We start from the raw sequence: 22,082 nt of genomic DNA on the forward strand, positions 1-22,082 counted from the left end.
CACACACACACACACACAGACAAAAACAAGCACACAATCACAACAGGAAATATTCGAAATAGTAACTGGAAACAACAACAACAACAACAACAATAACATAGCGTGAAAGTTATGTAAAGAGGAAGTCAAAACCTGGAGAGTTTGGAAAAAAAATGGACATACTCTGTTTGGCTCACGTTGGTAAGACAAAACTTTAGCTTTTGCTTCAGGGATAAGCCAAGTTTTGTGCTCTCTACGAGTCTGCATAAAAAAACAAACTCATCCTGGCTGTTTACTTTCTTTCTCTCTCTCTGCTTGTTAACCAGTGTCTCAGCTCCTCACTTTAAGCTTGTAGTGGTCGTGCAGCAGTGCTCGCAAAGTCATACCAGACTCTCAAACGAGCCTCTTCGTCTCTAAAGAGCACACTGCGAGAGAGTTACCGTGTGCGTTTTGAGAAAGACTCTTACTTACTAACTTTCCGGAAAAGTGACAAGGGAGAAAATAGGAAGTGTATGTTTACGCCCCTTTAAATCCTGCACTAATAACCTCCATTCTGCTGCAGTCCGAGCCCTTCCTCTTTGTTCAGAGGATAGACGGGAGAAGAGTGAGAAGTACTGCCGAGTTAGGCTCAGAAAAGTTCAAGGGGATATAGTTCGAGTTGCAGAAAGTATGTTTATACAAACTTACCAGATCTGACTCCTCACTGCCGGAGTGATACATTTCTGCCCTACCGACTCTGTGCTTTTCAGCCCGGCTGGGAGAAAAGTCTCCTCAGCTGCTGCCCATCTCCTCTCGGAGCACAGGAACTCCTGCCAACCTGAGTGCTTCACTCCTACAAATCCCCTTGTCCCGGCTCAAGAGGAGAACGGCTTTGAACAAGCAGAGAAAGTTAGAGCCGGAGGAGAGAAGTTAGCTCCTCTCAGCCCTTCTTTGGCCTACTCCAGTCCCTGAGAGGCAGAGAAAAGACGAGTGTCTTTCCCACGCTGGGAGAACACTCCTTTAGAGCGCCGCGACCGTCCTCCAGCCCCAAAAACAAGCCCCCCTGCCCCTCTCCCCTCCCACACACACACACACACACACACACATATGTACACTCTCTCGGTTTCACACACATGCACACACACACACACACACACACACACAGACATCCAGTTAGGAAGTAAGATCTCTGGCCAACAGGGCTGGCCTGAAAATTCCAGAAAGCACCAAAAGCAGCTGCTGAAGCTTTTTATGTCTGTGTGCGAGTGTGTGATCTGGGGAGTTTACATGTGTTCCACTTTGCCTTAAACTCACTGTATAGTCTCAGCACATGTTGCCGAGACTGAAAAGTCAGGAAGTAATTATCTTCACTACATCAACGAAATGCCATATTTGCTTTCATCATCAATGGGACGAAAGCCATTGAAACTTTCCGTTTGGTCATTTGATTGCACATAATCGTGCTTGTATTTAACTTTACATTGACAAACACGACAAAAGCACGGTTCTCAGTAGAACAAGAGCACCTACCATATGACAAACTTTTACAGCTGTACAACATTTAAGTCATATAAAAGTCAGTTGAGTTTTCAAGTGACAGTTTTCTATTTAGCCGGTGGTTGTTGTAAAGCAGCACATTCACTTCAAAGAGACTCACTGCACATCCATCTCTTTATGATCTGACATCAGAAACACGGAAGCTGTGATGTGTGCTTTGTAATCATGCTGCTATTACGCCAGAGCTGATGCAGGCTGGGATTTGAAATATTCAATCCAAGCCGTAAAATATGAGTCAAGAACGAGAGTTCGGTAACTGCCACAGCTGCTCATGAGTTCACAAAAAAAAAAACGTAACTAAGAGATATTTTTCTGTAATAACAGAGGAATGCAGATATGTCACTGCAGAAACACACCAAGTGAACAGCACAGGTGAGAACTGAGTAAACAGTCCTGTGTTGTCTTTTTGTCCAGCCTGTAAGATCGTACAACTATCAAACTACAAGCTCAGTACAAGCTTTATTTGACATTCCCATAAAACCCAGATTTGTATTTTCAGTGGGGAGAAAATGTTTTCTGGGCAGCCCAGCCTAAATCGTAGATTATATTGTTTTAGATCAGGGTTAACCCCTTTCTGAGGATTATCATCCAGGGCATGTGCTCGGCACGTGACAAACTGTGGGATAGTTATCCTAATCTCACCAGGACAATGGTCACAAGTCCTGGTGCATCAGTTTGGAGCCAACAAAAGATAACTAAATAAATTTAAGTGTTTTTTGAATTAAATATACCATTAAAGCTAAATGTTGTCATTTTCACTGTATAACTATAAAATGCTTAAAACTTTCTTGCTAAGAGTTATATGTGAAGTTTGATATTACTCTCATGTCTGTACACTGAAAATTAAGCTATTGTGAGCAACTGGTTAACTTAGCATAAAGACTTGAAAAGGTGTAAACAACTAGTCTGGTTCTGCCCAAAAGAAACAGAATCCACACACCAGCACCTCTTAACATGTTGTATTTCTTTGTTTGATCTGTAAAAAAAAACTTACCTTTTCTTACCTTTGTGTCCCTACTGTTTCCAGTCTCTATGCTAAGCTAAGCTAACCAGCTGGTGGCTGTAGCATATCTGCAGTACAAACATGAGTGTTTTTGTTCATCTTCTCATCTAACTCTTGGCAAGAAAGCAATTAAGATTTTGAATTTCAATTATTTATTCATTTTATTTTCATCATGTTTTAGTCTGCTGATTATTTTTTCAATTAATCAGTTGATCATTTGGTCTATAAATGTCACAAATAGTAAAGGCCATTGCGGTTTCCCAAAGCCCAAGCTGACATACTGTAGTCACATCACTTGTTTAGCTTTCAGTAACAAAACACAGAGCTGTTCAATTTAGTATCACAGAAGAAAAACAAACAAACAAACAAACAAAAACAGCAGATATTCACATTTGAGAACATGGAACAAGGGAATTTTTTGAATTTTTGATTTTCATCTCTGAAGTATGTTTGTAGTCCAATCCCAGCCCTGCATTGGCAACATGAGGTCAAGGTAAATGAAGGTGAATAAGAGACTGTAATTAAACTCAGCCGGAGGCGAAAACCTCCTCATGCTGAGCGTGATGACAGTTGATCAGGAAGTGTGATCTGGTGTCTCTGAATTCTCACTAAAAATGACTTCTGCATGTGAAGTCTGCATCACACTGCCATAAAACAGATAACGATAATGATTGAGGAAACATTTTGTAAAAGCAAAGTCAACTGTGATTTTAAATTGCCACTCAATTAAAATAATGCGTAAAAATCACTGCATGTTTATTGATCCTGTGTAGCTCCAGTTATCTCTGCCAGGATTTTTATGCTGAGGTCATCCATAGTAAAGTTTATGTGTGTAATGGGTTTTAGCTAAAAGCTTCTACAAGCATATTCTGTCCACAATATGTTAAATCAACAAAAGTAGATAAAGCTCTAGCCCAGATTAGCTGCTTTATTTTGCGTAATTACTATAATGTAATGATATAATGGCATCCTTCGCTGCTGACAGCAATTATCAGCGCTCTCCGAATGGCCTCTCAGAATGGGATTTGACGGATCAATGTCTCCTGGTTCTGGCAGCGCTGGGAAATGAGTGCCTGCATTGCCTTTGGCTTATTGATTAGTATACATGCACACAATGACGTCAGCAGGCATTCATACTGACAGGCACACAAACGCCAACGAGGGTAGCTTTCAAAAACCAGCATACAGTAATTGGACCACGAGGGGAAATCAATACAGCATCCACAGTGTGTTTCACATCGGAAAAAAAAAACATGACATTGCCAACAGTTGTTGTTTCCTCTCAGTACGTAGATACTATACCTTGTATAGTGTGAAGAGAGTGATGACTGCTCTTCTTTTTAAACAAAAGCCATGCAATAAGTCCTACCTTCATGAAGATTATAATATTAAAATAAAATTTCAGAAATATTCAGTTACACCTCAGTGTGTATTGTCTAAATCAATGCGTTGTAGGGGTCACACATGTGCAGTTTCAGGACACTCTCTCCAGCCAACAGGCCAGTCTAAGTCCATATCAGGAGTGGACACAAGTGTCTGACAGTTCCATACAAGTGTGACTCCACAGTGGCCACCATTCACATTAAAGTAAACAGCCCAAAATAAAACCTCTCTACTCTGCCAAATACACTTTCCAGTGATAAAGCACTCAGGATCATGAGTTCATCTGCCTTACATCAATACAACATCATAACACTGAAGACATCATAACAGAGGACGGACCAACAACAGATACTGATGATAATTGATTGATTCTGACCCAAAGCTTCTCGCCAGTGACAGAAACAATATCCAGCAACATCAGTGGTGTGATATTTTCTGTCAAATGTGCGATTGTAACAGGCCACAATGTTATAGACGTTCAGTAAAGCTAAAAAGATCACTAATGGGCTAAAATACACCACAATTAGATCATTGAGGCTCTGTCAGAAAGGCTCCTCCAAAAGGGGGTTTTGCCTTGCCAAGAATGCTATTACACAAATGAAACTCTCCAAGACGACTTCAAGTGCTAGTGGATAAATCTTTCAGTTTCCTTAGAAGAAATAATAACCTCCAGAAGTCCAGCATTAAATGTAAGCTTATTTTGTTACACTCCTTCAACAACAACTTAAAAAAAAGCAGCATTATGTTCTGTTTATCAAGTATTGCATTGATGACCCTGTGTTAAAGATTATCTGCCCTTACACTTTAAATTACTCTGAATGGGAGTTGAATGACTGAACTGTACAGCTACTATATGTGTCAAAACTCAAGACTTTTTGTGGACTGACTGACCAATGGGAAATATGTTTATTTGATTTCATGCCAAAACAAACAATTCGATCAATAACCACTCTCATATCTCTACGACAAAGATGTAGCAAGCAGCCGATTAGCTTAGTTTAGCATAAAAACTGGAAACAGAGGGAAATAGCTAGCCTGACTCCAAAGGTAACAAAATCTGCCTATCAGCACCTCTAAACCTCACTAATTAACAGATTATAACAAAAGACTGATCGAACAACTGGTCACGACTGGTTTGATTGTTTTTGCTCTTCAGTTTTTAAACAGAGCCAAGCTAACTGTTTCCCCTGTTTCCTGTCTTAATGCTAAGCTAAACTGTCAGCTAACTATAAGGCTCTCAATAAGAAAAGCAAATGAGCATATGTCCCAAAATGTCAAACTCTTCCACTTAAAAAACAGTGTATTTGCGAGGCATGGCATATTTTAATGAACACTGGCAACCAAAATAAATACATAAATAAATAAAAAATCTAATGATACCCAGCTCTGCTTTGAAATTGAATCTAAAACATGGCTGTACTGATCCTGATGCATAATATCCACATCAGACTGGAGAATCCACGCTGGGCCCAATGTGACTGTGATTCACATCTAATGAAACCCCCCAGGGCCGGCAGCCAGCGTCTGACTGAGGTTACCTAGCTACAACACATGCCAGGCCACTTGAGCCCTGGGACCATCTCTAATTACAGCCAACGAGAGAAAGGGAGAGAGGGAAAACGAGGGAGAGACTGAGGAAGAAACAAGAAAAAGAGATGGAGATAGAGGATGAGAGAGAGAGAGAGAGATAGAAGCCCCAGCTGCTCTGTTTCCTGCTGCCTCTCTGAGCGACTCGAGAGTTCGACTGCTGTTTCCTCCACTCCACCAAAGGGCATCCCGCTAGCTTGTGTACCAAACCTGAGAATAGCACTGAACCTGCACACACATCATACAAATGAGGCTGAAACATCTCCATATAACTGATAAGAGAGGAGTAAAGTCTGTAAAGTACAAAGCCTTAGCCTATTAATGTGGTATCAGAGCGGTTGAGGTTAAAAGTTGACTGAAGCTTACCCTTCCCAAGATGTGTTTAGTCCGTGGAGACAAGGGAAGCTTGTCAAGCATGCCCAAGGGAATGAAAATCATGAGCTCGGAGTTGCTGGACAGCGAGTGCATGCAAAGACTTGATGAATTCTGAAGTGCTGACATGGATAACAGCGTACAGCGTTTGGCGGCCGCTGTGCAGTGTGTGGTGCTAACTGAGTCACTTCACGCTCGCTGAACACATCAACACATCGGCTGTCCCACATGGAGTCATAGGAAAAACTCTTCAGCTGACTGTTGTGACCAATACAGTCATGCATAGGTCAGGCAAACGCAGGCAGAGGGGCGATACACTCACGCTGTGTATGCAAACACACTTTCACAGAAGTGTACAGGATATAGTCACTACCGCAGCCCTCTGGTGACACAAACAAACGCTGGACGGCAGGTAGGTCAAGAGACACAGACACAAATCATCATACAGTCACTCACATCGCATGAGTGGCTTTGGCACAGAGTTATAGCCCAGTCATTTTCAATTACTTAAATGTAAATGATATCTGTTGGGGTTTAGGTTACATAGGGTCATTTTTTGTCCACGTGGAGACATCGAAAACAAGCTGAAAACCCAATATTCACTCTCCTTTTTGCTCTCTTTTGCTTTTCACTAAATCCTGAGAGAAATATTAACGTCTTTAAGTTCACGAGCCAGTCGTGAAGTTTGTCCGTCTGCTGTTCGGAGCCGAGCAGGAAGTGTACAGCGAGTTTTTAGAGCTTTGTTGAGACTGGAAATGACGCTGAGAAGAGCGGTGAGACTGAACCTTGAGGCTGAAGTCGAGCTGCAGTTGTAAAACCAAAACAATGAGCTGAATGATGCTGAAAAGCTCAGTAGAGCTGAAGGGAACTACAGAGTCAGATGATTATTATGTGTGGGGTTCTTTGCTGCAAGTGACCTATTTCCATTGTGCGTATAAAATGATCTATTACAGCAGCTTTAACCAAAGCTACCACATGCCCAAAAAACAAGACTTAACCCTGAAATGTTTATCTTATGGGAACCAGGTTTTGCCCCCTGAGAGACCTGCAGTTTGGCAGACTGATTATGTTAAGGATATTAGTTTTTTGGTATTTATCGATTTTCAAAAAGAAAGTTGATCAGTCTAAAGCAATTTCCACCTGGATTTTATGTCCACCCACAAAGTGCTGTGTTTCTTGGTTCCTTTGACACCAATCACTACATTTTACAGCAGGTCTTCTTACAATGTTGACAGCTCAGAAAATATTTTCCCGTAGTAGAAAATTAAGATGAAAATGGAAAGCTTCTGATTATGCATTCAACACAGTCAAACCGTTGAACAGTTCTGCGTGAGACAATAATCCGCTGTGTCGTCACATGCTCATCTTTTTCTACTGTATTCCATCTCCACAGGAGGGAGGGAACGATCCACGCTGCACACAGTAACACCCACGGGGGCAATTGCTCGTGTCCACTTGATCCCCTGACTCACTTTGTAATGATTGCTTCTCTTAGTAAAGGAGATTTAAATCTGCTTCGGCCTTTCAACCAATCAAGGATTTAGAGTAGAAGACATGACTGACATGAAAAGTGGTCAGAAGCTGTCAAAAGCTGTTCTTTATACCTTGGAAGACGTTGTAATGCTAAAGGCAAACGGACAGAGACACTGTACTCAACTGAAGTGGTTGCAGACCAAGAGGTCACAGGATAAATCTGAGAGGTCCTAAGATGGTTAACAGGATAAGGAAGGTTTTTTTCATGAATTACTTGAGCTGAGGAGTTTTTAACCAGTAGTAGCGCCATGGAGCAATTTTTCTATGAGTTTATATAATGCATACAAAAACACTGAAATATATGCACGCAGATGGTGCAATACATATGTTTCTCACTATTTCTTGATTGACAATTGGCGGACAACTGATGATTATTTTCACTATCAATAATCAATTTACATCATCTACAAATGTCTTGTTTTGTCCGTCCAACAGACCAAAATGTAAAGATATTCACTTTACAATGATATAAGACAGAGAAAAGCAGAAAATTCATTATGGCATTTCTTTCTTAAAAAAATATATTTAAAAACGATGAATCGATCAAAATAGTTGTCAATTAATTTCCTGTTGATTGAATAATTGATTGACTTTGTAGTTCTTATGTAAAATGTTCAGAAACTGTATTTTATGGGGGAAGAAAATGCACTGAACACATTTGCCAGGCTTCACAGACACACACAATGCGTTTAGGTGAGTAATACTGAATGTAAACATGACTTTGGTTAAAAGGAGATTTCACATGGCACATTTAATGCTTCTTAAATATCACTTCTTTTTGAGCTTGTCACTAGAAGACATCATGAAAGGCATCAGAAGTAAAAAAAAAACCACTGTCCTACATTGTGTAAAATGAAGATTAAATCACTCTGCTCCGAATGATCTAAAAACGGATTTCAAAGACAGGATTTAGCTGCGTGGACAGACTCTTTCAGTCGACCCGTTAAGAGTTATCTACACATGGAGAGAGAAAGATGACCCTGCAGATTGCCTTTCACCTGCAGGAAAGCTTTGTGAGCATCAATGCCTTTTCACAAGACTGAAATGCAGACACAGACCTGCAACAATCCACGATTAAAACTAAGCTCTACTTATACAACGTGCAATTCAGATGGTACAGGCCTATGTAAGCAGACCTCACGGACGGGATATACAGTAGGTTGTGACACTCTTGATGTCACGCACACAGTGAGCGATGCACAGCCGCAGAAAGGCAGGCTGAACTGTAACAGGACGGCAAAAAGCTTTCAGAAAAGAAGCCATCGCTCCAACTACTAGTACAAGGATAGAGAAGTAAGCCGCTGATTTACACAGAAACAAAAACAGGTTGTGTTGTTGTTTTTCTTTACCTTTGGCTTCTTAGACATGCTCGTTCTCCCACAATGCCCAGGACACCTGTGTCGCCTCTCCGTTCCACAGCGACTGTAATGAATTATGCAAATCCCCTGGTTTTTGTTCAGAGTACCATGACCCAGGGGTGCAAGCAGCTGACGCCTGGCATACAAAAAAAAAAAAAAAAAAAAAGCCAACCTCTTTGCCTCAGTTCAAAAAGGGATAACTCTGACTGCTGCGCTGCCTGGCAAGTTGCTCTTACACACAACCGGTGTCACAGCCGAGGTGATAACTAGAGGAAAGGGAATTGGATGTGGTCATCCTCAAGAGCTCTTCCAACAGCAAGTGTCATGCCTCATGTGGAGAGAAGCCAGCTGAGAAGTCTCTCTCTCTCTCTCTCAGACAGATCACACATACCGACATGGGCACGAGCGGAGAGTCGGGTGTTTAAGCTGTGCGGTGTCATGGTTAGCTCTGAAGTGTTTTTCTTCAGCCGGTCAGGCATTAAGCTTTAATTTGATAGCGCGACATCTGTTGCGTGGTCAAACAACTATATGACGTTATACGATGCAGACCGGGTACACACACCACATACACATACACACGTTACAACTCCAGAGACAATCAACAAAAAAAAAAAACTTGCTCTGGTGATAGCAGACAGCTTTAGTGTCACAGAGGAGGGGATATGAAGCTGAGCTGCTGGGCTGCTGTGGCAGAGCTGACCGCTGTAGTAAAACATGTGACCTCCTGCAGCTGTACAGCCGTAGCCAGACAGACAGTCAGACGGTAACAGCACCATCTGGAGTCCTAATCCGCCTGCCACTGCCCACCCCTGTGATTATTAATGTGACCCTCAAAGTCATTAGGCTTATTGGTTAGATGAGTAGATACCTGGGATCAGTGCGTTGCAGAGGCACTGCAACTGCATCAGAAAAGTCGACAGTTTTCTGCAGCAAACTCAACTAATGTGAACTAACACAGTCAGCTGCTTGTTGACAACGTTGAAGAAAGTGTTTCTCTCATTCGTATCTCAAGTTTTTGTCTAACTAGCGGCACGGCATGGATCTTATGGTTCCATGAGGATGACTCCTTAAGGTTTAGATGACCTGTGACCTTTCCCTCTTGCACCACCACCAGGCCAAAATATGCACCTGTAATAATAATAAATGGGTAAATCCCTTTCACGTGTTTTTCTCTACTCTCACCCAGGTCTAACTTTGCACAGTGTTTGTCATAATATCATGGGCAGATCGTCCTTGAAGCTGCTAAACATGATCCTAACGGACTAAAACATTTTTATTTTAATGAAGCGTATTGTGGGACCACGTCTAGTAAAGCTCAGTTAGCAAATAAACTGTGTGTTGTTGATTGAGCGCCCTGAGAAACCGCAAGAACCTCAAAGAACCACTGCAGGCAAAGGCTAAGTGATCAAACACCGTTTAGCCTCAGGTGGCTTCACATTTTCTCACAACAAGTTTACCTTGAACACACCAGCAACACCACAGCTGAGCACGACTAACTACCTGATGTGTCTGCATAAACAACTAATCCATATCCATCCTATCATTTTCATACCACAATGAATCAGTTTAAACAGTCTTCTTATTGTACAATATAAAATCAAGTGGTAATATTAGATGTTACAGGCAGGTAGATTATTCAGCATTTATTTTTCTGTTTTAATCAAGTTTTCTTTTAATGTTACATGTGTTCAATGCATTATGTGAACACAAATCTTCAGTTGGTGTCCACTTTCACTTCATTAATGAGAATCTTAAATATTCATTCTTTCATTTCTGTCTCATCTTTAATGTATTGATTATTGTTCTTTTTTTGTTCCAATTATTTAGGAACACTAAATGAAGTATTATTCACGTAATAAAAAGAACATGAAATGAGAACATATCAACTGGCTGGACTGTTAAGACTTGCTCTGCTGTTTCTAGTCTGCTACACAAAATAGGACTGAGAAGCAGCGCTGTGCCATTCAGCACTGAGGTACTTTAAGGTATTCAACTTCGCAGCTCTGTCTGCATAGCAATGATCAGGTTCATTGTGAGGACAGGGAGCTGGGCTGCAGAGAGCAGCAGTATGACATATGCGCCATATGGGTGGGTTGAGGGGAAAAGTAGAGCAGCGTTTCCCTCCGGAGGAAAACACATAAGTACATCTCTATTGATGCACACGTGCACACGTATAATATACTGGACAAATATGTAACATTATCAGTGTCAAACGTGAATGCTTGTTCAGGAGAGCACAACGTGTGGTGTACATGGAGGAGAATTTAGCCTCAGGTTCATCGCACCATGACTGTGCCACTTGCACTTGACATACAGTAACTCCACCAAGAGATTTCATAAATTACATAAAAAGGAGGCTGAGCTGAGTGGCTGGAGGTCATGCGACTGCAGAATCAGCAGGAGAAAATGTTTTTAACTCCAGAGAAAGACAGAGAGTGGATTCAGTAGTAAACCACAACTCCATTACATCCTCTCTTCTCCTCCCTGCCCCACCCCCCTTTTTCCCAAGTAGCTGATTTCATCCTCGCAAAGCCACTCTCGCTCTAATCTCCCCTGATCCGTCTGCACTGGCAAAGAATCAGATATCAAACACACATGTTAAAAAAAAAAAAAAAAACCTGGGACAACATGATAGAAAACACTGTTTACCTACTCGTATTATCATTACTATTACAACAGCTATGCATTTTCTTTAGAGATTCATTAATGAGTTTCCTTCCTCTGTAGATTCAATTTAACGCATCGGTCATGTTCTTGTAACAGAGGCAGAGTTGGCAGACTGATAACCAGATTTCATAAAGTGGGCATGTAGTAGCTTGTAGTTATATAATACCTAAATCTCTAAGCCTCTCTTTGGAATAACCACTAGGCACAGGAGCATCAAAAACCAATGAAAATATACTGTAATAGTCTCTACATAATCTGTTAAACCGGAGTCTTATCAATAGTGATGCACAAATGTTACATGGCATCATTAGTGTCCAGTTGTTTTGAAGAGAGCTCCGAACAGAAAGTAAAAACCGCAGCAGTGAGTAGTTCAAGAAAAGAGAAGAAAACCCACAGCGCACTAACACACACCTCACTTACCCATGAGACATTTTTATTCTTGTTTTGTTTGATCATGGCAACAAGAGCGGGCCCGTAACGTGGCGAGAGGACCCCCCCCCCTCCCCCTCCTCAGCAGATTTCAGCCCCACAGCCTGTTGCGTGGGCAGGTCTGAGCGGGATCAGGGGTGGCGGCTGTGGGCACGCCGCGCTCAGCCATAGGTCGTCATCTGCCCTGCAAACCTGCGAGCCCAAATCGCCTGCTCTGACTGAATCCAGCATCTGTCAGGAGGATCAGATCGCCACTCCACACAGAGGAGGAACGATGGCTGACTTTTCAGGCTCCTTCACGTTGCAAAAAAAAAAAAAAAAAAAAAAAAAAAGTCAAGATCACATAAGAGTTATCCAGCAAACTCTGAGTCTCTTCTTCCTGACAGCACAAACTGACCTGATGGACTGATTATGTATTCACGCTCAGTATGAATATGAAACATCCCAGCAGGTTTAACCCCGCCCTGCTGAGGCACAGCGTGCGCCCAATCGCGGAGCAGATCTTTGTGGCCGGCTCCTGAGGGTGAGCTTATAGAAGCATCAGGATGAATATGCCGAGTCTCTGGAGGAGAGGAAGGGGCTCTCCACTGACTTGCAGGACAACTCCAGAAAAAAAAAAAAAAAAACAGGGAGCAGCAGAGGAAAACTGTACATTACTTGTCTTCACCTACTGTAGGTGCCTCCTCCATTCATTATCCTCCCTTCTTTTCTTTTCTTTATTTCTGCTTACTTCCTCTCCACCTACTCCCTCCATCTCTCTCTGTCTCTGGGGTACATCTTCTCGCCCGGCTGGGTAGCTGTTGTCATGGCACCTGTTTGCTTAGAGACGAGCACCCTGACAGACAGAGTAAAGAGAAGCTGAGTAAAAATGGGACGCTCCCTCTCTCTTTTCTTTTGTCAGTCAGTGGTGGCGTTGCTCTCCGACCCAGAATTAAATCTACTCTCTCTGGCAACAATTTATCCTCTAAATGTTGTGCTGACCTTCTCCCCTCTCACTCAGCTTCTGCAGCCAAACTCACTTTTGTCTTATCTTCAATTCTATGACACCAACATCTTCCCCCCCCTCAGCTCCACACTTGTCGGCGTCTGTTTGCACAAGTCGATCTGGATTACTCTTAAAAGATCAGTGAAGAGTTTTAAAGCTATCCTTGCTGATTTGAGTGCCTGCACTTAAATGGTATTGAGCCACAGAGCAGCTACAGATCTCTTGATCAGCGGCATAAAAAAGACTTCAGACTGTACATTAACAACAGGAAGAATTAGTGCTTTTAACTGAAATAAAAAAGGGTATGTTTTGAATGTCTGACATAGATAAAACTTTATTTAAAACTCTTTAAATAAAGGAGCGTTAAAACTCTTTAAATAACCCATTTTAGAAACATCTTTTCTTAGATTAATCTATATCTCATATGCAGAATTAATTTCAGTTACAATTTGATCTTATTATAACTCTGATGTGCATATTATTGGTTTTATGTTTCTTTTTTTAGCATTAACAGGTTAGCACTACTTCAAATGGCCAACAATTTAGGGGTGTAACTAAATATTATTTTTATTATCAATTAATCAGATGATTATTTTCTTGTTTAATTGCTTAGTCTATGAAATGTAAAAACAGTAGTGAAGAAATGGCATTCACAGTTTGTAAGAAGCCATTGTAATGTCTTCAATCAGCTCATTTTATCCATCTAAAACTTTAAGATAATCAACCTCATGTTAGATATAGAAAAACAAGAAACTGTCACTTGAGAACCGAGAATCAGAGAATGTTTAGCATCAATCAGTTAATTGATTAATAAAATAGTTGCTAGTTTATGGACTAGTTAACTAATTGTTTTGGCTCTAAACTTTACCGGTGCATTTCCAGCCCATTTCAATCACTGACACCAACAACTGAGACCCAATGTGAGGGTCCAGGAGTTGAGGTTTCAAAGGAAGCCTTTACAGCTCCTGATCCATTTTTAACGTCTGTTGCTCTAATTAATTGTCTCTTGTATCCATATGGGCCGGCAGCCCCCCTCTGGTGCACAAGGTTGTCTGCATCTCTCTGCTGTTAATTGGCCTCAAAGAACATCTGCTCCTGCTTTAAGTGATGCTCGGTTTGGCCTGGGTGCCCTCGATGTCTGACGTCTGAGAACACTGCTCCTTCATCTCACTAATGATAGCATGATTGCCCATTTCTCTGCAGACTTCATACCTTCTGCAGATTGTTACTGGAATGAAGTGACAAGTGCAGTCAGCACAAGGTATATTATAGACAAAGCGGAAAATAAAGATGAGGAGGAGGATAAGTGAAAGTCTGTATGAGGAGTTATGGTTAATAGTGAGCCTTAAACTAAAACCTATGTCTCATAAACGAATACCAAAGCTCCACCAACAGCAGAAGACACTACATATTCCTTTCTGGGGCCATGTTTTGCAGTAAAACGTAACAATGCTAATACGTTAAATGGAATTACTGAATAGATTGTACCAGACATGGCAAGCCTCACAAAAATGAGTGACGGCACTTTCACAGCTGCTTTCCACTGATAGCAGAGAACCAGTCGATGACGTGCTGGAGGAGAGAGACACGGCTAAATTTAACGTTCATCAGAGGCGGCAAATTGCTTTATATGGATCTCAGACAGTAGGTTGTAAAACTGCATACCTTAGATATATGTCACCATATATATTTACTGATTCTGTAGCACATTTAGGACAAAGAGTCATCCATACATTTATTTTATAATTGGGAGTCTAACTCAAGTTTTGGAAAGACTAAGAACATTCATGTGATCTACAGCTCCAATTTCAAAGAATACAAACACAGTCTTTATTGGACAGCTGATAGTATAGACAAAAGAAGGGAATAAGGGGGGAGAAAAAGAGACATGCCAATCCATAGTGACATAGTGATACATTGTGGTGTGACATTACATAATGAAATACCCTCATCCATCAGCTTCCATATAATACTGTATATTTTGTAGGGAGTGAGCTGCATCTTTCTCCCCATGACTTCACTATTTCCAGACCAGTGACAGTTTTAAAACGCAGACTGCTGCAGCCCAGTTGTAACTGAACCAGGGTCAGTGCACACAGTGTCAGTGACATCAGTGTTTCCAGGCTAGTGCGGCTATACTCTACATATCCCTCCACAGATATATATAACACTTTCCAGTCCCACGGTGAGGTGATAGATTATGTAAAAGCAGTAAAAAAAAAAATCCAACTAAAACCGAGACATTCCTTAGGGCCTCTGTGGCCAATTAGCTGCTCAGTTTCCGGACATTTTCATATTCTCTGGAAACGTGAAAGAACGCATGACTGCTGCCAAGGAAACCCTGCTCCAGTCTGCTCTGTGCTGGCCCGACACTCGTCCCTGGGCGTGCATCCCAAGGCCTGGAAAACTGGGAATTCCAGGTCAACACTTTTGTCATGGGAGATGAGCTCACCGCTAGCACACAAAGCTCAGTATTTTCTGGGAAAATTACAGTCTTCTTTGTAATACTCCAATATTTGCCATTTCTCATCCTTCATCTGGTCACTTTAGCGCCACACGAAATATCACATCTCCTGAAAAAAATGGTACAAAATATTGTAGGCCTACAAATATTCATGGTCTCAAAAGGATGAAGTACTAGTACTAGTGATCTCTTGATTTTTTCCTCCAGCGCCACCAGTTAACATTTGTCGTTAAGACTGAAATGTCTAACTTAACTTTCCATCTGGTGCCATCATCAGGTCAGTGTTTTAATTTGCCCTTTGCGACCTCCAAAACTAATGACCTTTCCATCAGCCATGGCTGCATTTTGTGTTCAGAGCTAATTATCAAATATTAACATGCTAACACACTAAACTAAAACAGTGAAATTGTTATAGGAGTTTAAGAATTGTCTTTGTGAGCATGTTAGCATGCTAAGTTTAGCATTTCGCTCAAAGCAGTGCTTTACCTACAGCCTTTGCAGAGCTGCTAACATGACTGTAAGCTTTTAGTCTTGTTTTTACTGCAGCCAAAAATATACTTAGATGTTTAGGGAGTGTGCAGGGTTAAATGCTTTAAATGTCACTGACAATTAGCTCCTCATAAAACCACATATTCATAAGCCATCTGCAAAATAGTATTGATTATAGAAAGATTTCTGTGTATTTCATTGGCTCTCTGATGTGTTATTTAACTGACTTGTGAAACTCACTGTGAGCTCACAGATAGTCCTGGCTGCTGCTGCTGCTGCTCCATCATGGCAAGCAGGAAAGCCTAGAAAACAAAGGGGGGGTGGGGGGTGGGGGGTCGGCGCAGCGGGGCCTGCTGTCTTCAATTAGCTGAGTTTCCGTGAGGAGTGTCTGGGACTGGCTACTCAGCCTGTCAGACGGAGTCCCATCCGGCCGGGTCTCCGTGCTCCACATTCCATCCAGAGCGGAATTGTGTTCCGCCCCATTTCAGACGTAAAACGGCGGTTTGGTGCTCCATATTGGAAACATGTGAGAGGAGTGTCATAGAAAGAGTGGCGTGTCACGGCAGCTGGGGTCCTCTCAAGGTCAGCACTAGATACAGATACTGGACTGTCCTTTACTAGCCAAAAGCTCTGGCTGTAACTGAATCATTATATTAATTTCAGCATGCTTAGTTTGTGCACGCTCATTAAACACAAACACATGTTGCCAGTGATACTCCATCTCACTGAATGGTTTGTTTTCATGCAAACACCTTACACATGGGGCTTAGACGGTCCGGTGTGGAGTATCAACAGCTGTTTCTGCACTAATCCACTCATCAGTTAAATTAAAGCTTACTCAGTTGTACAGTCAATGTTGATCCAACCTACTGCAGCGCGTGTGTCACACAAAACCAGATTGTGTAACCAAACACTGCGCCGTAGTCTGCACAGGACCACTAGTATTTTTCCTTCTCTGCAATATCTGGGATAAAGTTTTTGTTCCAGTTCAGAAGCTGGATGCTTCGAAGTCCACATTTCTAGACAGAATACGTCATAATGGGCCCACAAGTCTTGGTCCCATTTCAAAGGCTTTTCCAAAGAAGAGCAGCCTTCTTTTGGATGAATTTGGAGGACACAACTGCTATATTACTTGCAGCTCTCAGTATCAAATAATCCATTGATTACCCAGCAGCTGTTTAATGGAGCTTTCAGGTCATCCTAATTAACTCTTAAAGCTGGCAAATAAGACATACTCACGATGCCTTTGCCAGGTGGTCATCAGTGACTGGCAAATATACAAAGGTGCCAGTATAAGTGTGGAGGGTCCAACAGCATCTGAACTGTTCGCCACACACGTTTCCGGCATTGGAATTTATGGGCTGCGTCCAGCAGTTTTCTGAAAACGACAAGCACGGCAACTTCACGCAGCGACTGGCCAGGTGTGCCAAGGTATAGATAGCTGGCAGGATTTTAACTTCTAAAGCTCCCTCTTCTCATTCTTCACACAGCTACCAGTAATGTGTGTGTTTAAAAATTCACAATGTGAATGTCTCCCAGGAAAGATTGTCTTAAAGTATGCACCGCGTTTATCCCCATAATCAAACTAGAATGGCACTCAGAAGAGCGTGTGCCTCCGCCTAGGCGAAAAATGCCAATTCTGCAAAGTTAAGTTAATATTAAAGTCATAAAAAAAAAAAAATCCCAGGATCTGGCCCTTTAACCAGATCCACACCAAAATTTAATGAGTGCTTCCCTGGCCCATGCCCCATCCCTCTACCACGTTTGGTGCAAATCGGTTCAGTACTTCAGTAACCCTGCCAAACAATCAAACAGAAGGGTGAAAACATAGGTAATCATTATTGTGTCTTTAGGCAGGTGGCACAGGTTCAACTTAAACTTCAGTTGGACTGAGGTACATTGGGCTGATGTAGCTTCTCTTTTTCTTTTGTGAGACACTCAGCGTAATAGCCTATGGCCTATTATGAAAATACCAAAACTTTAAAGTGGCATGACACAATTTATATCATGACGCACATTAAGGCTGCAATTAAAGTTGCAACTGAAGTTTATTTAACGGATTGATCAGAAAATGATCTCATTGAGTTCAGGACATTTTGTCCGAACGACCAATGAGCTTCTGTCTGGGATCTGGGGATGACTTCATAACTCATTTCAGACAGTGAGAGGAAAAAAATTACACCTCATGAAAACTTTATTTCTAAGCCTTGAGGGTGTTAAAGCATTTTCTCTCTGCATGGAAATGGTGTGTTTATGCATTTGTGTGCAAGTGCTTGTGTGTGAGTGAGAGTAGAAGTGTTACATGGCCATCTAGTGGCAAAACCCAATTAAAGAGGATCATCTTTATCTGCAGTACTGGACAACTGTGTGGCTGAGGGGGAAAAAAAACACCCTTAATTTTTGCACTGCTCTGCTGGAGAACAGTGTTATAGAGAGTCTAGAAAGCAGAAAATCTCTCTTCAATTGAGCTATTCACAAGAGTCTATAGAAACCAACCAGCTGAATGACAGAACTGGGGATGTAAAAGACAATATGGGGGGAAAAACTGCACACATCATCAAATTTCCCACCTCAAAAGTCATACCTGTTAGCAGATAAACAACCACATCTTCCTCTCACTGCATTTCATCAAGCTGAGCCACAGTCGATTTCGATTCTATGATACACAGCTTCTGACAGACACTAGCACAAAAGATGACACATAAAATAAACCAACAAAGCCCAATAAAGTCAAGCTGTCAACCGAGCGTGTGCCTGCAGTGTGAACCCAGGCATTCGAAAACACTACAACCTCAGCTCTGTGTCCAAACCCTGGAATAAATATGAAATAAAAGATTTATTGTGTCTGCATGCATGGCGAGAACAGGGCTCTGCAGAAAACTGTCAGGCCGGTGCAACTGAATATTTCAGCCAAATCCTGCAGCATTCAGGACTGGTATAGGATAGAGATCTCGCAGGGAACAGTGATCAACACTGAGCTGGCAGCCATCCACTCTCTGTTCAGTCTAGTGCTTTGAAGCAACACTGATATTTTCAGTAAAGTTGTCCAAACAGAAGAAAGAAATTATCTCTGAATTATTCATACAGTACAACCCATCATGAAACAATCACCATAAGCACATTAGTCTACACATGCTGCTAACTGTTGGCTTCATCAGCTTCTCCTAATCTCTCTCTCTCTCTCTCACACACACTCACTCACACACACACACACACACTCTGTCCTCTGACCCCTGTGATAAATCAGCAAACTCACATATGGAAGCTGTGCTCTCCGGCGATGGCCCAGCCCACAGCACGGCATGAAGGGGACCAGGGCGGGGAGGAGCAGACGGCCGTCTCACAGACTCCCTGTCAGGCAGCAGCATCCGCTCAGCCTCGGTCCATGCCTGTACACTTGGCCCACAGGGGAGCGGGCCACCGGAAGACGCAGAGGTGAGGAGGAGGACGCAGGAGACCCTTGATGGACGAGTGAGCAGAGGGAGAAGAGGACTGGCGTATCCCCGCCAGTCCACCCACCCCTGACTCGGGAACTCTCTGGATTCAAAAAGTCAGGTTCTGATATCCCCTCCTCCTCCTCATCTTCTTCTACCCATCTTGAGACTGTTGCAGCAGAGCATCTGCAAGCGGACGGCAAGGTGCACGTCTGAATTGGCTGTTTACCCCGACCCAAAATCTGTAGCCACTCCGCCTGATCGTCTGGGCTGCCAAATCCTCTGCAGTGCTGCTGTGCTGTGGCAGAGACGTACAGTTGCAGGCTGGCACACTGGTTCAGCTGCTGGTGGATTTAGACGCACTCATCATCACACATAAGTTCCTTCTCGGCATGGGGAGGAGGTGGAGCTCTGAGTGTCCTTTATTGACCGCTGTCCCTTGCTTCCTAATGGAGGGCGCCGCCTCTATACTCCCCACCTCTTCTCTCTCCTTTCATCCAAGGATCAGTCTGCTTTAAAATCTTGATACACACACTCTGGCTTTCTTCCTGACTTTGTGCCTCCCCCCTTTTTCTCTCAGATTTTACCGCTTCTTCTCTCTCTTCCTTTATTTCTTACAGTGCCATGATTCACTCCTCATTTGCATTGCATTAACCTTCGTACTTTCTCTCTGTGTGAGTGGTTAAGACAGAGGCTGACAAAGCTACTGGTTGCTGAAGAAGCTGCTCTGTGCTTTCATGTCACATAGAGCAAGAGAGAGAGAGAGAGAGAGAGAGTGTGTGTCTGTTTCGTGCAGGGAGCGGAGCAGCAGCACAACTCCTGCCTGTGGTGCAGAGGGAAGTCTCTCGCACAGTTCGGTCATGCCAGAGTGCAGAGTGTGAACGGAGGGCTGGGTGTGATTGTTTCTCTCTTCCCTGCCATCTCACACACACACACACACACACACACACACTCACACACAACACACACACACACACACACCTCTCCGCCACTCTCACCCTTCCCCACTGCCTTCAGGTGATTGAGCCCAGACTGACATGCAGCCTCACTGCTGCGTCGTATATGCTGTGTCAGCCAGAAATGCCCATATTCTCACCGTGTCTCATTGTTCAATGACAGATGCACATGCGGTGGAGAGTTGCAGAGAATATTCATACACACAGCGTGACTGTGCGCGTGTTTTTGCATTTCATCTGGCACCAAGGGCAGTTGGTGCTGAAATTTAGTGACTTAATGTCATTTAGCTTTGATAAAGCTTTCTTGCAATTAATTAAACAATTTAAAATATGTGTGAATGATGATGGAACATTATTAGATGACCAGTTTTATGAATATTAATAGCAAACCTCAGTTGAAATTACAGGGATTTATGATAGGAGATATTAAAGACGCAGAACCACAAACACACTTCATGGATTTTACTCAAAAACCGAGCTCGCAATCAGTTCAGCTGGGTTGTTTTCAACATGAAACCTAATGCAACCCAATTAAATAACGCTGCATCATTTGACTGGAAGGCACTCCATATACAAGCACTTATCTTTGGTCCTTTTTCCATCATACACTTATTGTCACTCTCTTCTATTGCAGCCTTATGCACAGCGTGCTCTATCTTACTATTGTGCAGAGCTGACATTGACGCTGAAGAGTCTAAATCTTGGCTCATAAAGAAAAGGGCAGCTTGTCTCATCAGCAGCAAACATACACTCTATCAGTGTTGTCGCTCTGTTCGAGGAGCCACGCGGTGACTGTAGTTTATCACCAGGAAAATAACAACATGATTTCTGCTGTCAGACACAGCTGTGTCAAGATCAAGACAAACTCAACTTCTGGTTTCTACAAATTGTAATTGATAGTCATTGTATTCCCCAAGCGGGTTGTGCTCATATAAATAAACTAGGATTATTATCTATCATATTGTACTTTCTAATCCAACTAGACTTTTATATCTTAAATAATACACGTTAATATAATTATTATGTTGCAGGAATAGCTTTTGCCACTTATTACAGAAAAATAAGGAAGGTGTTTCTTATCTAATTCTGCTGTACAGGCAATATAACTGTGCCTTCATTTCGTAATTGGTAGCTCCTCTTTTAATTTTTCCCATCTTCACACCATGCGGCAGTATCATATGTAAGGTCTGTGGATCGTAACATTGTTTTGGCGAATATGCAGAATTTCTTGACATAAGCCGCCCTGTGCAGATGGTGTGTATCTGTTGTACAGCTTTGTGCTCATCAGTGATAGTATCAGTATCTATATATCTCCTGCTCGGCTCTGACAGACAGCCCAACATAAACCTGGCAACATCTTTCATCAGCGTTGAAGCTTCTTAGTTTACTGCCAATATTTCACAGGCTGACATGTGTCTGCGGTGATGGAGAGCCATCATTATAAACATAGAGCTGTGCACCTTACAGTGAGAGGGGAATCCTATCTATCAGTTAATCTGTCAGAGCCTGTCCCCCTTTGAGAAGTAATCATCCCTCAGCTGCTGCTGACGCCATGAATAATACTGCAGGGGAACATGTCAGCACGCTAAAATACTGCTTGTTTAATTTGGGTTCATTATATATCTTTCTGGATGCAGCTTCAAAGCTACACTTGAGGTTATTTACTCAATAAACTACATCAATTCTTGCTTTCAAATGCGTAAGTATGTACGCAATCCCATTACACACTTGTAGATAGAAACCCACTGTGAGCATGTAAATAATACAACAGAGAAAGGCTATCTTTTCTCCCCCTATGTGTCCATCACCACCTTCAAGATCTCAATCAATCAGAGGCAGCAGACACCTGAAAACAGGAGCAGGCTTTTAAAGCATGTGAGGCAGCTAATCAAATGAATCCATCTTAT

At 42.3% G+C, this 22,082-nt stretch overlaps 1 protein-coding gene across 8 annotated transcripts in view; it reads right to left on the minus strand.

Annotated features, from left to right (window-relative positions):
- cacnb2a (calcium channel, voltage-dependent, beta 2a) overlaps positions 1 to 22,082 on the minus strand; it is a 61,170-nt gene that overhangs the window by 32,052 nt on the left and 7,036 nt on the right. The window contains exon 1 of one of the 8 annotated variants that reach the window (XM_056364014.1): positions 19,042 to 19,644. The exons of 3 other annotated variants lie outside the window; for them this stretch is intronic. In XM_056364014.1, the coding sequence (XP_056219989.1) occupies positions 19,042 to 19,089 (48 nt within the window). In that variant the 5' untranslated portion in view covers positions 19,090 to 19,644. Of the gene's footprint in view, positions 1 to 666; positions 965 to 5,854; positions 5,976 to 8,742; positions 9,105 to 11,838; positions 11,890 to 19,041; positions 19,645 to 22,082 lie in introns of those variants that run through there. 4 more of the 8 variants (XM_056364015.1, XM_056364017.1, XM_056364011.1 and 1 more) reach the window with 4 other exon arrangements.

This window comes from Seriola aureovittata, chromosome 20, assembly GCF_021018895.1.
Source record: "Seriola aureovittata isolate HTS-2021-v1 ecotype China chromosome 20, ASM2101889v1, whole genome shotgun sequence".
In the NCBI taxonomy this organism is placed as follows: Eukaryota; Metazoa; Chordata; class Actinopteri; order Carangiformes; family Carangidae; genus Seriola; species Seriola aureovittata.